We start from the raw sequence: 15,115 nt of genomic DNA on the forward strand, positions 1-15,115 counted from the left end.
GTAGCCAGCCACGGGAGTCAGTGCAGTGGCACCTTCTCTCTGAACTGAGCAGGGACAACTTGAGTCACCACCTCATGTGGTCCATCAGAAGCCATGATACAAACACCCAATTAACAGGCCAGCAAGTAGAAAATGAGGACAATGATGCTATGTAGCATGGACTCATTTTGTTTTCTATGCTAGATTCCTTTGGGGATAAACAGAGTGTATACTTTTCCTGATGCCCTAGGAATTGTATCCCTCCTGGGATAATATCTCTCAGGTGGAACTCATAGCCTTTGCAGTTCTTAAATAATTTAGCATCCTCAGATCAGTTTCAGGCATGGAAGTGTCCTACCCAACATTAAGATCAAAGCCCCAACCTCATCTCATCCATATTCAATTAACTTTTCCCACTCACTGCTCCACCCTGAGTCAGCCTGGAAGCCTCTGTGGAGTTGGGATGTTGGTGTTTTTTCCTTCTTCCCTCTCTCCAGCTCCTTACCCACTCATTCATAAGTGTCACTTCTGACCTAGCAGACAAGCCTTGTGTGGGTGTGTGATATGCAGGTGTAAGGCAGAGTATGAAGAAGTAGCAAGATGCCTGTCTCCTTCTCTCTCACTGCTTGAACCTGGTGCTCCCTGAGCTTGGTGCATTTCAGAGCTGCTTTGTGGTGGCATCTGAGCATCTCCCCCAGCTAGTAGGTGTTATCAGCTCTCTCTCATGCAGAGCTTCTGGTGGATGTTTCTCTACTGGCTCCCTTCGGTTGCAGTCCTTTGAAGGGTTTCCCCATATACCCACAAAGACCTTCTCCTTTGCGCTCATGGAAACACTGCTTCTTCTTGCTCCCGTTAGTGGGAAAGCCCTTGTACATAGTGATCTTTGACTTTCCAGGCTCTAGTGAGACTCCTGAGTTCTGGGGACTTATGTCAGGTTCCCTGGATGCCCCACCATGGTAATGTCTCCTGAGACACAGTTGCTTCCCACATTTCAGGAAATGTGCTGTCTTTCTTTGCCCAAATGACATTGTACAAGAACTTTGTAGGTAACAATCCTATCCTTCCCACTTCTCTTTCCACACTCACTCAAATCAGAATACTACCTGCAGGATATTGAAATAACATACTGCATGTTGAATTTCAGATATGACAGGCCTGGAATCAAAAGGTTTGGGGATTTGAGGGTTTCTTTTTGATTTGGGAATAGTTGTATATATACCTATAATGAGATATCTTATACTCATGTGTAAGTGGGAGATTTGTTTTATATTTGTTTCATATATACCTTATACAAATAGCCTGAAGATAATTTATAATATTTTCAGTGCACTAGCTTTCTGCTTGTGAATGACCGCCTGCATTAAGTCAGGTGTGGAAATTTCCACTTGAGGCATTATATTAGCACTTTAAAAGGTAATGGTTTTAGAGCACTCAGATTTTCAAATTAGGGATGCTCAACTTGGACATCAGTAACCCGAGCTACTCAGGAGGCTCAGATCTGAGGATTACAGTTCAAAGCCAGCCAGGGCAGGAAAGTCCACAAGACTCTTATCTACAATTAACCCATCAGAAAACTGAAAATGGATTTGTGGCTCAAAATGGTAGAGAAGTAGCCTTGAGGAGAAAAGCTCAGGGAGAGTGCCCAGGCCCTGAGTTCAAGGCCCATGACTGAAAAAAAGAAGTATGAAAGTTGGTCTCCTGGGAATATCTGAGCTCACCCCAACATTTACTTCCTACCTCTGGTTGTATAGCATGCATGTCAAAAGAAACAAGTCATATATATCTGCAGGAAAAGTGAGGAAATATCTTACCTTTTTCATGAAAAATTAAGGACAGAGGATTTTTTTATTATGATTAGAAGACCCACTCTAGCCAACCAAAAATATAAGCTAAAAACAAAATGTTAGCTTAAATATGCACTGGGTGCTGATGGCTCACACTTAGGAGGCTAAGATCTAAGGATCATGGTTCAAGGCCATCTTGGCAGGAAAAGTCTATGAGACTCTTATCTCTAATTAACCACCAGAAAACCAGAAGTAGAGTTTTGGCTCAAAATGGTAGATTACTAGCCTTGAACAAAAGGGCTCCTGGCAGTGTCTGGGCCCTGAGTTCAAGCCCCACAACCAGCACCAACAACAACAAAAAAGTTTATTAGGAAAAGTCCATAGTTCCAAAGAACATATAAAATGATAGTGTTTTGGGCCAGATTATTTTACTTTCACAAAGAAAATGACTGACGGCAGCAACAAGGTTGCAAAAAGAAGATTCAGCCGTCAAAATTATAGATGGTGAGATTCTACTGTGAAGATAAGGAAAGGGGAAACATTTCCTTCCTTCAGTAATTGAAAAAGTAGGGGTCCTGAAAGGCTTGCGGGTTTGACTTAATGTTTCCAGATGTTTGGCCCTATGATTTCCTCTTTGCTGTTCAGTTTCTGTTGTGAACATTTACTCTTTGTTTTGGTACATGCTTTTCTCTCCACAATTTACTTTTCATTTTTGTTATCTTTGATTTCTGCATTTTTTGGAAGTTACTCTCACAGTATAAAAAGTAATTGTGTATTATGAATGGAAGGCAAAGAGGAGGTGTCGAAAAATATTGCATATCTTGTTAACTGAAATGAGTGTCTTCCAAGTATAATGGCATTGCTTACTTTAACCCAGAGAAATGAAGCTTGATTTGTGAATATACCTTAAATGTAATTATTTGTGATAACTTCATAAAACAATTAATTGTTATATGTATGTATAAAGACGACAAGTTTCATAAAGCTTTGGTTAAAAGCGTGTTGGAAGAGAAGGCAGATCTGTGGACAGGCACTTGGTTTGGAGAGCTGCCATGGTCTGTTTGCCTTAAGCCTGGGGTACTTAGGAGGAGGGGAGAAAGGATTAGAGGGGGGAGTGTGTCCTTCCCACAAACTACCTCTTAGTAGTCAGATGGAAAGCCAGACTACCCTCAGCATGAGCTGCTTCACCCTCACATCCTTCGGCCTCTGGGTTCTGCCCAGTGCACCTCATAAACATCGCTTTAAAATGCTGATCCGCTAGCCAGGCACTGGTGGCTCACATCTGTAACATGTCCTCAGACGACTGAGATCTAAGGATTGTGTTTCAAAGCCAGCCTAGGCAGTAAAAGCCAAGAAACTCTTATCTACAGCGTACCAGCAAAAATCTGGAAGTAGAAGAATGTCTCAAATGGTAAGTGCCATTCTTGAACAAAAAAGCCAAACGAGGTCAAGGACCTAACTCATGAGTTCAAGTCCCAGTACCAGTAAACACACACACACAATGATGTTTTCTTCCCAGGACTCCTATTATACTGTAAATCAGATACAAATCCAGTCACAAGAAAACAAAGAAGCCAAATTTGGAGTCTTTATTAAAAGGCTGGCAACTGCAGATGAATTCTTGTCTCAAAGATCTGCAGTCAACAAATACACTTAACACTGTTAGGAAACTGAGCGATGAGGGCCGTAGAAGAAAGAAAGAACCAAAACAATACCAGCAGACTAATTCAGCTCCAAGAGAGAGCTGAAGTGGAACACAACGTAGACCAGAGGACCAGAAAACACAACATGAGTAGACAGGAGACATGTGGCATAGCATAATGGTGCCCGAGCTGGTCTTGGCCCAAATAGTGTGAGGGTCAAGGGGCAGGGTCACAGGAAACTCTAGTCCCAGGCACTGGACTAACAGGTTTAATAACTTATCATCCAAACCCCTATCCCTGCCTCCCGGGATTCAGACACCCCTATCATTTGGGAGGTGGGGACTTCACCTTCCCCCACCACGAAGAGAAGATGCCAGATGCCACCACCCATCATGTGACCAATATGGCACTGATCAGACCCGAGCTCCCCATTTCACTCCCTCCTACTGCTGAAGATGTAGAAGAAGTGCCTTCATGCTCTTTCTCACCCTATCAAGACTCCAAAGAGATAGCTACAGCTGTCCCTACTATGCACCAAGGATTGGTTCCAGGATGCCCTTTAAATACCAAAATCCACAGATGTCAAGTCCTTTATATGAAATGGCACAGCATTTGCATAGAACCTGGTCATATTCCCCTCCATACTATAAATCTTCTCTAGATTGTGCATGATGTAAATGTTGTGTAATGTTTTTGTACTGCTTTCAGAACTATGACAAGAAAGCAAAATGGAATATATTAGTGCAGACACAGCCATCCTAGACCAACATACACAGAATGAGAAATGCACTGGGAGGCTGCATGAATGTAGTCTTTACCCTACTTCATCCATGTGGATTCAGATTAAATTACTTTGGTGAACTTTTTTATTTTTGATTACTTTAGAATGTTTTTTCATCTGAATTCAGTTGAATCTTCAGATGTGAAACCTACAGAGAAGAGCTAGCTGTAATTTTATTATCCCCACTTTTCAGGTGGGAAGGCTGAAGCACAGGGAGATACCTGGCCAAGGCTACTGTGTCATTACAGACTAGAGGTGGCATTCAAATCCATATATACTGTTTAGGGTGACACTCAGAGCCCAACAACCATCTCCCTACTTAGGTGGCTCAGAACTACTTCCCTACAGTCATCACCCTTGCTCCCTCCCACCTGTCCTCACGCTGTGGTCAGAGCATTCTTAAAAACACAAATCTCATCATGTAGCTAATGCTTAATTTCCCTAATGTCTTACTATTTCTCTCTATATAAAAGCCAAAGTCTTTCTGCACCCTGCCCCCAGTAATCCTCTTCCTACTGTCCTCAGCTATCCCATTGGCCAAAAGTGACTTTCAACTTTTTTTAAATATGCCATGAACTTAGACAAAAGGTTCCCTGTTAACCAGTACCCTTACCTGTATCTCCATTGGAGTTTTCTCCTCTCCTCAATCTTCTCTGTGCTCCTTTTTGACACTTCGGCACGTTTATCATTCAGATTCAGTTAGTATTCATCAGATTTATTTTGTGAGTTTTCTATTTTTTACATCTTATACATAACTGATTAGTCAACTAGTACTAATCCATTGATTGAACAAGACCCATAATTTTGAGCACATTCCCCTTAACTTGATAAACAATTCAGCTTTAACACATTGAGATGTGAAACTGAGTGAACCATCATTTAATTAGAAAAGCCAAGAACACAGAAATGGGAAGTGATCCCTAGTCAAGATAGAATCTTACCAAAAAGAATTCTTAGCTAGAAGCTTGGCACCTGTAGCTCAGGTCTATAATCCTAGCAACTCAGGACGCTGCGATCTGAGGATTGTGGTTCAAAGCCAGGCCAGGCAGGAAAGTATGAGACTCTTACCTACAATTAACCAACAAAAACTTGGAAGTGGAGCTGTCCCTCAATCATAGAGCACTAGCTTTGAGCAGAAAAACTCTGCAACAGTGTCCAAGCTTTGAGTTCAAGCCTCAGGTCCAGCACAAAGGAAAAAAAAAACAAGGAAAGAAATAGAAAAAGAGAAAAAAAAGAATTCTTAGAAGTTAAGTATTGGCAAAGAAACCTAGCAAAGTCAAAGTGCACAATATAAATACTAATTATGACCAAAACACGGGGTTCCAGAGGACATTCTTCATGTAAAAGTTTTGTGATTTGACATCCAGGCAGCAGAAAGAATTGGTTCTGCTACAATCTTATTAATTTCAAAGGGGGAAATTGCTTCTTCTTCTATGTTCTTCCAAGAATTTGAGCATTTTCAGCCACCAGATCAACAAGTTTGTGATTATCCAGAAAACAATAAAGACAATAAAATAGTATTAGGTGATATGGAGTTGAATTAGCCAGACTTGCTCTTTAAAGCATTCTTGCCCCTGCCCCCCTCTTCTCTGCCCTAGGGTAGGAGAATTTTCACATACTTAGAAACCTGTGGGTGGATTCCGTTCCCACAGCCCCTGCTTTAATTCCAGTGGCTTTCTTTCCTACTTAAAACTTAGCAGCTAATTTTCTTTTTATTTACCAGGAGCACTAGAAGAAGTAACAAAACAACAGACCAAATTTGGCCCACAGTGATTTTATAGGACCGAATTTTAAAATCGGATGGTTTGCATAGAGCTCTGGATTTGCTTCTGAGCAACAGTGTGCCACATTCCTTCCCATGGCAGCCCTAGCTGGGCCCCTTTCCCCAGGCCAGACAAACTCCTGTCAAATGTCCCCAGGCTAGGCATTCTTCCAGCAGCTGCCTCACCTCCCAGGCATCAAAGCCCTCCTTCCCCAGATTACAGAGACGCTTTGGCTTTAGCATTGTTTTGTTCAAATGCACCATGTCCATGGAGAAACATTCTCTAGTTCTACTTTCCTCCAGGGTTGCAGATGTTTGCTACTATTTCCTATCAGCTGAGGGTCCTAGGTTTTACCTCACTATCCTATGAGCAGCTGGCAACTTGGAAATTAGAAAGATTCAGGCCACTTGAGATAGCTATTTTGATGCCTAAAAATCCTTTGACTTAAGAGGCAACAAATCTTTGCCCATCTGCTTGCCAGGCCAGATGTGGGCTTCCTCCTCACATTCCTGGCTATATTATGGACTAACATCATTTGGGCTCCAGCGAGAAAAGCAGGATTTGGTGCTTCACCCAAATCTATTGAGTTAGACTGGGCATTGTTAGGAGATTTAGGGCCACAAGTTAAAATTGAGAAGCAGTAGGGTGAATAAAGAGAGATCCCACTTCTCTGTGGGATCCCACCTCTCATTCCTGTGTCTTCTATCAGCCAACTGATCCAAGTGTCATAAGCCCTTCTGTCCTTACCACACTCCAGCCCAGCAACCCAGGCCATTCGCGTTTCAGTTCACAACTGCCTCATACAGGAAACCGAATGTTTTATACCTCAGATCTGCCAAATTTCTTTTTTTTTAATTTTTTTATTGTGAGAATACCGTACAGAGGAGTTACAATTACATGGGCAAGATAACAAGTACATTTCTTGTCAAGCATTGGTGCCTCCTCATTGTTTCCCCTTCCCATCTCTTCCCATCCTCCCCTCTCCCCCTACCCAATACTCTCCCCACCCCCCACCAAAGTTGTAAAGTAAGTTTTTAGACATAATGACTTGTACATCTCCTTGTTGCAATGGGTCCACCCTAGCCCTTTTTACCCTTTTATGAAATTCTCAGATGGATGGACTATAGCCAACATGATTTTGAGTGGGATTTTCTTTCTCTCATGCAAAATAGAATAGTTTCTTAGCATGCACAGGCTTTGGGTTTGATCTCCACCATCATGAGGGGAAAAAAAGTAATATAATAACTTTTGTTTATAGAACTTTTTAAGGACAAGATCATATTTTCCTTCTCCAAAACAACACGAAGTCCGTTCTAGGCCCAGAAGTCAGCTTGACCACTATCATCAGTGCCCAGCCACCACTATTGGGCCTGTGCAAATATCAAGACTTCATGTGCCACAGTAGTACCTAACAGGCAATATAATTACCTGGTTCTAAGACCTTGAGATGTAGCTCCAGGTTACTCCCTTACCTGTGTGATCATCTACATTTGATTTGTCTTGTGATATGTTCCTGATCCACATCAAGTATATGCTACAAAGCTCACAAGTGTTTCTTCAGTTTGGTCCCTGCCAGCATTTTTCCCAATTCATTGAGAGTAAAAGAAGCTTAAGGATTAAGGAAGTATTAAGAGAAAAGACAACCTAAGCCACTTACATTATTTTTGCAGTAGATTTAGTTTGTTAGCTAAAACTAGAAAATTTGAGTGTGCCTATTATTATCCTACAGTAGTACCAAGCATGACTACAGTTGCTTTTTGCTTTTGAGTCTTCCAGCAAAATATTGGTGTTTCCCCCCTATTGCTGTGTTAAAAAATATTAGGGAGATTGGGAATGAGAAGGAAGAGAGGAAAGAGATGGGAACAAAAAGGAAATGTAATGTGAAGTGGTTACAAATCATTGTTATTTTTAATGTAATCCTTTCACAGTGATTTTTTGTCCAATAAATGGTTCCTAAGCCTGCAAAGTATAAGAAGCCCTAGGAGTCTTCCCTAAGGTGTCAGTCTCATGAAAAAAGAAAGCAATATGAAAAGACTAGGGGATTCCTGGGAGATGCCTTAGAAAAGTATTCTTCACTCCCTTAAGTTGAGAAGGGAGGGAGTAGAAAAGGGAAAAGGGAAGAAAGAGAAAGAAAAGAGGGAGGGGAAGAGGAAAGGGAGAAAGTGAAAGAGAAAGAAAAAGGAAGGAAGGAAAGGAGAAAGAGAAAAAGGGAGAGGAGAGAGAGAGAGAGAGAGAGAGATTGCTGAGAGTATTCCTAATTATAACCAAATAGGCTGGTAAGGTCATTAACCCACCAGTTGCTTTGAATGCTGAGGGGTTGGACAGTGATCTCTGCTGGCAGCAACAAGAAATGAGTCTTGTACCAGGGACAAATATTGTTTGTGAAGTACTTTTTATAAATTGTGTATACATTATATAGGGAGTAATGAAAAAATCTCAACTTATAGATTTGAGGACTTAATTGTTTTGTTTGAAGGGATTTGTTTTGTTTTGATCTGGTTTGGTTTTGATTTCAGTAGTTAAGTTTTTTAAAAAACAAATCTTTAAGTAGGTCCCATGAATGCATAATTACAAACATTTTCTATAGTATAAACCATTTAGGCATGATTGACATTTTAAGATTTTATTCCTAGTACCTCTAGGGAAACAATATTGGTGCTATAAAGAAAGTTGTGATTTCTGCACATTGAGCATGAGACATTATGGAGCACTTATAATCAAATCATACACGCATATGATTCAACTAGAAGTATTTCTCTTTCTTCTCCGTTTTAGTACTAAAAAGAAGGCTGTGTTCATAGGGATAAACGTCACAAACATCCTTGGTTTGCCCAAGAGTTTCTAAAACTTTGGCTAGTGAAGGTGTAAGCCCGCTCTTTTCTTGAATTCTTACACTTCCTGCCAATCCCATTTCTCGCCTATCTAAAGAAGTAATTGTTTCAAGTTCTACTGACAGATTGGTGATAAGGAGTCACAAGTTTGGCTACACTGTGGAAGGGACATATTGTAAATCATCACTCACCACCCACGGTGTAACCTAAAGCCCATAAGGGCTCCCAAGAAGCTGGTAGCATTTAATGAGCCGGGAAGGAATGGTGTTTGGCTGAACCCTCCTGTCTCCATTCACTCGTATTTATTTCCTGGGTTTCACTCTTAAGCGATGCCAACTGGGCGTGTTCTGGAGGCGGTTCTCACCAAGGCAAGAGTTCGCGCGTGGGAATCCTCGGCCCCTTGCTTTCTTGCAAATGCCTGTAATCTGGCTGCCAGGCACTTGGGCAGCGAAGCTCCTCCCCAGGTCCAGATCGCCTTCCTCCTGCGGTTAACTGAGCCTTGCCCAGGGAGGGCTACCGGGACCCCTCGTGGGGAGGGGGGAGCGGCAGGCGGGGAGAGGGGGGGAGCGGAGGCGGGGACGCTGCGGGGTTCCTCTGTTGCTAGAGCTGTGATGTCACCCGCCTCTGCTAACCCGCGGTTGGTTGTTTTGTGTTTCAGCCCTGCCTGCAGTTGAGCACAAAGACCTGGAGGAGAGACTCCCACAGGCTTCAGGGAGAAAGAAGAAAGGAGGCAGCGACGCCGCAGATCCAGAGGAACTTGTGGCGTGTGGCCTTTTGGTGCCAAGGGCCGGCTGGAAGGGGAAGGGGCGAGGGGGCGTGTATCGAAGCCACAGAGGCGGTTGGTGCGCTGTGAGATGAGCCGCTGCTGCTGCTGCTGCTGCTGACAGCTGCCGACAGCGGTTCCACGATCCCCCTGCTGCCCTTAGGTGCTTCATGTACATGTGTCTATTCAGGCCGGCTCGAGGCGCCCAGAAGAGCATCCACCACGGCTGCCGGGGAAAGACCGCCCACCATGCCCACCGAGACGCTACAGACAGGTAGCATGGTGAAGCCGGTCAGCCCCGCGGGCACCTTCACCTCGGCTGTCCCCCTGCGCATCCTCAACAAAGGACCAGACTACTTCCGCAGGCAGGCTGAGCCCAACCCCAAGAGGCTGAGCGCCGTGGAGAGGCTGGAAGCCGACAAGGCCAAGTATGTCAAGAGCCAGGAGGTGATCAATGCCAAGCAGGAGCCCGTGAAGCCCTCCGTGTTGGCTAAGCCGCCTGTGTGCCCAGGTGCCAAGCGCGCACTGGGCAGCCCCACGCTCAAGGTGTTCGGGAACCATGCCAAGACGGAGAGTGGCATGCAACGGGAGACGCTCAAGCTGGAGATCTTGAAGAACATCATCAACAGCTCCGAGGGCTCCAGCTCGGGCTCAGGCCACAAACACAGCTCCCGCAACTGGCCACCGCACCGATCCGATGCCAGTGACCTGCACCGCCACTCCTTCGCCGAGTCCCTGAAGGTTTACCCCACGCCAGGCCGGGGCAGTCCCCAAGAAAGCAGCTCCCATGTGAGCAGGAGGCTCCTGGAGCAATCGGCCGAGTCCTTCCTGCACGTCTCCCACAGCTCCTCGGACATCCGCAAGGTGACCAGCGTGAAGCCCCTCAAAGCGATCCCTTGCAGCAGCTCTGCCCCTCCCCTGCCCCCCAAGCCCAAGGCCGCCGCCCCCATGAAGTCCCCTGAAGCTGACCCCCCTGTGGAGCCAGCTTGTGGTGTCAGCCGAAGGCCCTCCCTCCAGCGGTCCAAGTCAGACTTGAGTGACAGATATTTCCGAGTGGATGCGGATGTGGAGAGGTTTTTCAACTACTGTGGACTGGACCCAGAAGAGCTGGAAAACCTTGGCATGGAAAACTTTGCCAGGGCTAATTCTGACATCATCTCCCTCAACTTCCGCAGCGCCAGCATGATCAGCTCAGACTGTGAACAGTCTCAGGACAGTAACAGTGACCTTAGAAATGATGACAGTGCCAATGACCGCGTGCCATATGGCATCTCCGCCATCGAAAGAAATGCTAGGATCATCAAGTGGTTATATAGCATCAAACAAGCTAGAGAGTCACAGAAGGTGTCCCACGTGTAAGAGATACACCTGCTGGAAAAGACGGGGAGGGGCGGGTCTGTCTGTGCATATGCAGTCGTGAAGGTTGTGAGGTCTCCTTTGAAGTGTTGTGAGCTTTTCCACTCTTTGTGTTGCTCTGTTGTGCAATGTTTTCAAGTTGCATGCCTGTCAACATGGCGCCGAGTCTGGCTTCCCCTTCACATCTCTGCAGAGCCTGGCTGAACACACTTACCTGCCAAAAGTTTCAGGCCAGAATCTAAATTAGGGCTTTGCTCTTAGACAAAACTGTTTACAAGGGAAAAACAGAAACAAAAAAGAAATGGTATACAATTTCTTCAATATTTATGTGGTTCTTGTGTTTTTATATCCCTCGCTATTGTGTCTTAATTAAAAGTTATATCAACTGGTCTTCAAGTTGAGAGCAGAATCTTTTTGAAATAAAAAGCCACTTTGCCTACATGTGAGAGACCATAAAAAGGGGGGGAAACAAATAGGATTTGCTATCATGAATAGTAACTGACCAGATGTAGGACCAGGCTGGGTTTTCTGTGGAATAAAGTTGTGAGCCTGACATTAGTCATTTTCATGTTGAAATCTTCTTGCCACTTACTAGAGCCTCGTTGGGGCAGCAGTACTAAGTCCTGTGTCCAATTCAGTGTGTATATGTTGGTGTTTCTGTGTAATATCCCAACCAAGGAAAGACAATCAGAAACAACCAAGGTTGATTAAATCTAGGAGGTTGGATACTTGGGAATTTTGTTGTTGTTTGGAATGGAGTAATTCAAAAGTTCTTAACATTCATGTTTTTGAAAGGAATGGCTTACCCTAAAGCAGATTCTAAATGCCTTTTTTTAAAAAAAAACAAACAAACAAAAAAAGCGAAGTTGTGTATTTAGTTTGGAGAGATTTTTTTGTTGTTGTTCCTTTGTTTTTGTTGTTATGTTTTTAGGCAAGAACTACTTTGTACTGTTTTTTTCTTCACTCCCTTTGTAGTCGTTCTATTTGGGGGACTGGAGTGGGACTTGCATAGATTTGAGCTATCTGAAGTCATGAACAAAAATGGAAATACCAGCCATATCAGTATAGAGCCTCCCATTCAAAAATGAATCATCTCTGAGCAGTGTAATTCTGTTGTCTTGCATATGTTGTTCTCTCAGGCTGTGGGCATTTGTTAAAGCTCTAGGAAATTGTAGAAACACTGTAGCTTTTCAACTCTGTAGTCTCTAGGCTGCCTATCACCTTTGTCTTTGCCCCGCCCTTCCCCTACCTGTCTTCCAGGTGGTTGGTTAGCTGTCAGCCAGCTGACACTAAGGGCATTGCACAGGGGTCTGCTTCATTGTTTTCATGCTCAGAAGTTTCCAGCAGCAGCACCTTAGGCTTCATCAGCTAATAGGAAACTTTTTATGGTGTAAAATGCTTACGACTTTGTACATACTTGCGTTGTTATGGAATCTTTAAGAAAAAAGAAAACAAGAAAAAGTTATGCTAATAAATAGCTCTGGAGCAGGCTCTGATGGTGATGGTTTCTCTTTGTCCTTTCTTTTTCTCCCTCTATGAAAAATTAAGCTGTGGACTATGAGCCAGAAACACTTTTTTTTTTTTGCTGTGGGTACTGGGATTTGAACTCAGGGCCTGGACCCTGTCCTTCAAGTTCTTTGCTCAATATTGGTTGGCACTCTACCACATAAGCCACGGCTGCACTTCTGGTTTTTTGGTAGAAATAAGAGTCTCGTGAACTTTCCTACATGGACTAACTTCAAACCAGGATCCTCAGACCTCAACTTCCTGAATAGCTAGGATTCTAGGAATGAACCACCAGCACCCTGTTTAAAAACACATTTTTGATAACTTTGAAGATACATCATTTTATGAAGCTGCTATTACTCTATCTCAACCATTTCAAACAGCAGTATCCTTAAAGCAATGTGCTTTCACTAAAACAAGCTACATCAAGGTTTCTAAAATATGCTGCTGCCTTTCACTTAGTTCACACTTCTTTTATTTTTGTCTTTTCTTAAACATCAGGATTTTTCACATTTCCCACAAGATGCTTCAGTTATAAATATGTATGAGTTCTTACTGTAGACTTACCTGTGAAATATCAGTCTTTATTGTATCTATACAAACCCAGCCTCAGCACTACTGTGTCCATACATTGGTCCACTCATTCACTCAGCCCATTTTAAATCCATCACTTGGTAAGTAACTTTGTTGGGCATGAAAGGCCGATACTAGACTGCCATTGTTAACTTCACAGTCTCTACCACAAGAAACTTAGACCCTCATATCTGTTTTAATAGAAGAACCAATCCTTGGTAGATGTGTCCTGCCACCTATTATTTGCATAGTCAATGAGTGTTTATTGAGTGAAGCTCTTTAAAGATGAACCTTTCCTCCAAAGTTTCACAAGGTATATAAATTAAAAAGGCATTTTATTTAAAATAATTTTCAGAACCAGATGATAAAGATTTCCTAGCTATTACGGTTGATCAACATTTTTCTTCTGAAAAGTATATTTAGTTCATTGATCCTATTAGTTTGAGATTATTCTTGGATATCTCATTCTTGGTCAATGATCAAACTAGAACTCTCTTTTCTAGAAGAGAAGAGGCATTTTGGAATGTAGCTACGAATGGTGATAACACAATAAGTTCAAAATAACACAAAAATGTCTTCTTTCTATAAAAAGGTAATAAAAGAAAGCTTTCTTCACTCACCATTGGTCTAGAAATGTGGCTTTTAAATATACATGGCCTAACACTTACGTAGCCATGACTTTCTGGAGAACATGGAAAAATAAAAATCAATGGTTTCATAAGTAAACTTTCATGGGGACAAAATTATTGTTTGTGATATTTTAGATTCTATTTAAGGCTTCTCATATTTCAATATAGTGTGTGATCTATATATCTATAGAACTATATATCATCGCATTTATAATCAACCTAAGCCTCGCTTTACTCATACAATAACAAATGTGAGGCCTAGTTGCTATGGAAAGGTGAGAGCTCATTATTTTCTATGACTCATAAAGTTTCTACAGAGAACTTTTTCAGGTACTTTCTGTTAATTCTAACAGTGAGGTATTTCCTAATTGTGAAGAACTGATGAAGTATTCATTTTTCTGGCTCGAATTATTGTGTGTGCACCTTCCTGTGTATATGTAATGGTAGTGGTGCTATAAATACAATATTGTTATGCTTTTTCACAAGTTTTTGCCCCGCACAATGCAGAGGGAGGCTCAAAAGCACTAAACGGCCCTACAAATTAGCTGTTTCTTTCACCAAATCTTAAAAATAGTCCTTTTATGTCCATTCCTCTGCCATGGATTGTTTTAGTTCAGACTCTAAACATTTCTTTCAACTGGACTGTTGCTTTCTAGGACTTTAATGAAAAAAAATTCCCCACCACCCACACATAATCTTATGCATCCTGTTTCATGTAGCATAACATAATCAATTCTGATCGTGTCACTCCTATGTAGAAAAAAAGCTTCTAGCTTGGATTAGTTGCCAATAGGATAAATCCTAACTTCTTAACTAAGCAGAGACTGTTGGGCATCTCGTTAAGACCTGGCACTTAGCCAGGCCCCCAGGCTCCAACCAAAGGGAAATTTCCATTGGAAACATTTTATCACTGTATTTATGATCTGTGGTATAACAGATTGCCCCCAAACATGGCAACATAGAATAAACATTGATAATCTCAGTGTCTTAAGAGGAATCCTGGAGTGGTTTAGCTGAGTGGAGCTGTCTCTGTCTCTGTCTCTTTCTCTCTTTCCTCTCCTCTCCTCCCTCTCCCTCTTTATTTTCTTCTCTTTCTCCCTCTCCCTCTTCCATATACACATAGGGATTTGAATTGAAGACCTTAAGCTTGCTCAGCTTGCTTGATAAGCTAGTTCTCTGCCACTTGAACCATGCTTCCAGCCTGGCCTTTTCTGGTTATTTTGATGATGGAGTTTCTTAGACTTTTCTGCCCAAGCTGGCTTTGAACCACAATCTTCTGGATCTTAGCCTCCTGAGTAGCTAGGATTACAGGCATGAACCATTTGCTAGTAACAATCAAGTGCTTACTAGATGGCCTCATGAGGCTGTTGACAAAATGGTGGCCATCTTGATTCAAAGGCAGCTTTCCTCCAAGAAGGCTTAGATGGGATAGGTAGCCTCAATTCTGTACAACCTGGGGTTCTCTCTGGGGTTTACCTGAGAATCTTTTCAATATATCTGGCTTCTC

General features: G+C 42.7%; 1 protein-coding gene across 1 annotated transcript; it reads left to right on the plus strand.

Annotated features, from left to right (window-relative positions):
• Positions 1-9,434: 9,434 nt before the first annotated feature.
• Positions 9,435-11,176, plus strand: Fam110b (family with sequence similarity 110, member B). The gene has a single exon (XM_013009282.1). It carries the CDS (start codon positions 9,794-9,796, stop codon positions 10,901-10,903), a length of 1,110 nt encoding a protein of 369 aa, XP_012864736.1. The 5' UTR covers positions 9,435-9,793; the 3' UTR covers positions 10,904-11,176.
• The last annotated feature ends 3,939 nt before the right edge of the window (positions 11,177-15,115 follow it).

Source organism: Dipodomys ordii, unplaced genomic scaffold (genome assembly GCF_000151885.1).
Source record: "Dipodomys ordii isolate 6190 unplaced genomic scaffold, Dord_2.0 Scaffold9, whole genome shotgun sequence".
Taxonomy (NCBI): domain Eukaryota; kingdom Metazoa; phylum Chordata; class Mammalia; order Rodentia; family Heteromyidae; genus Dipodomys; species Dipodomys ordii.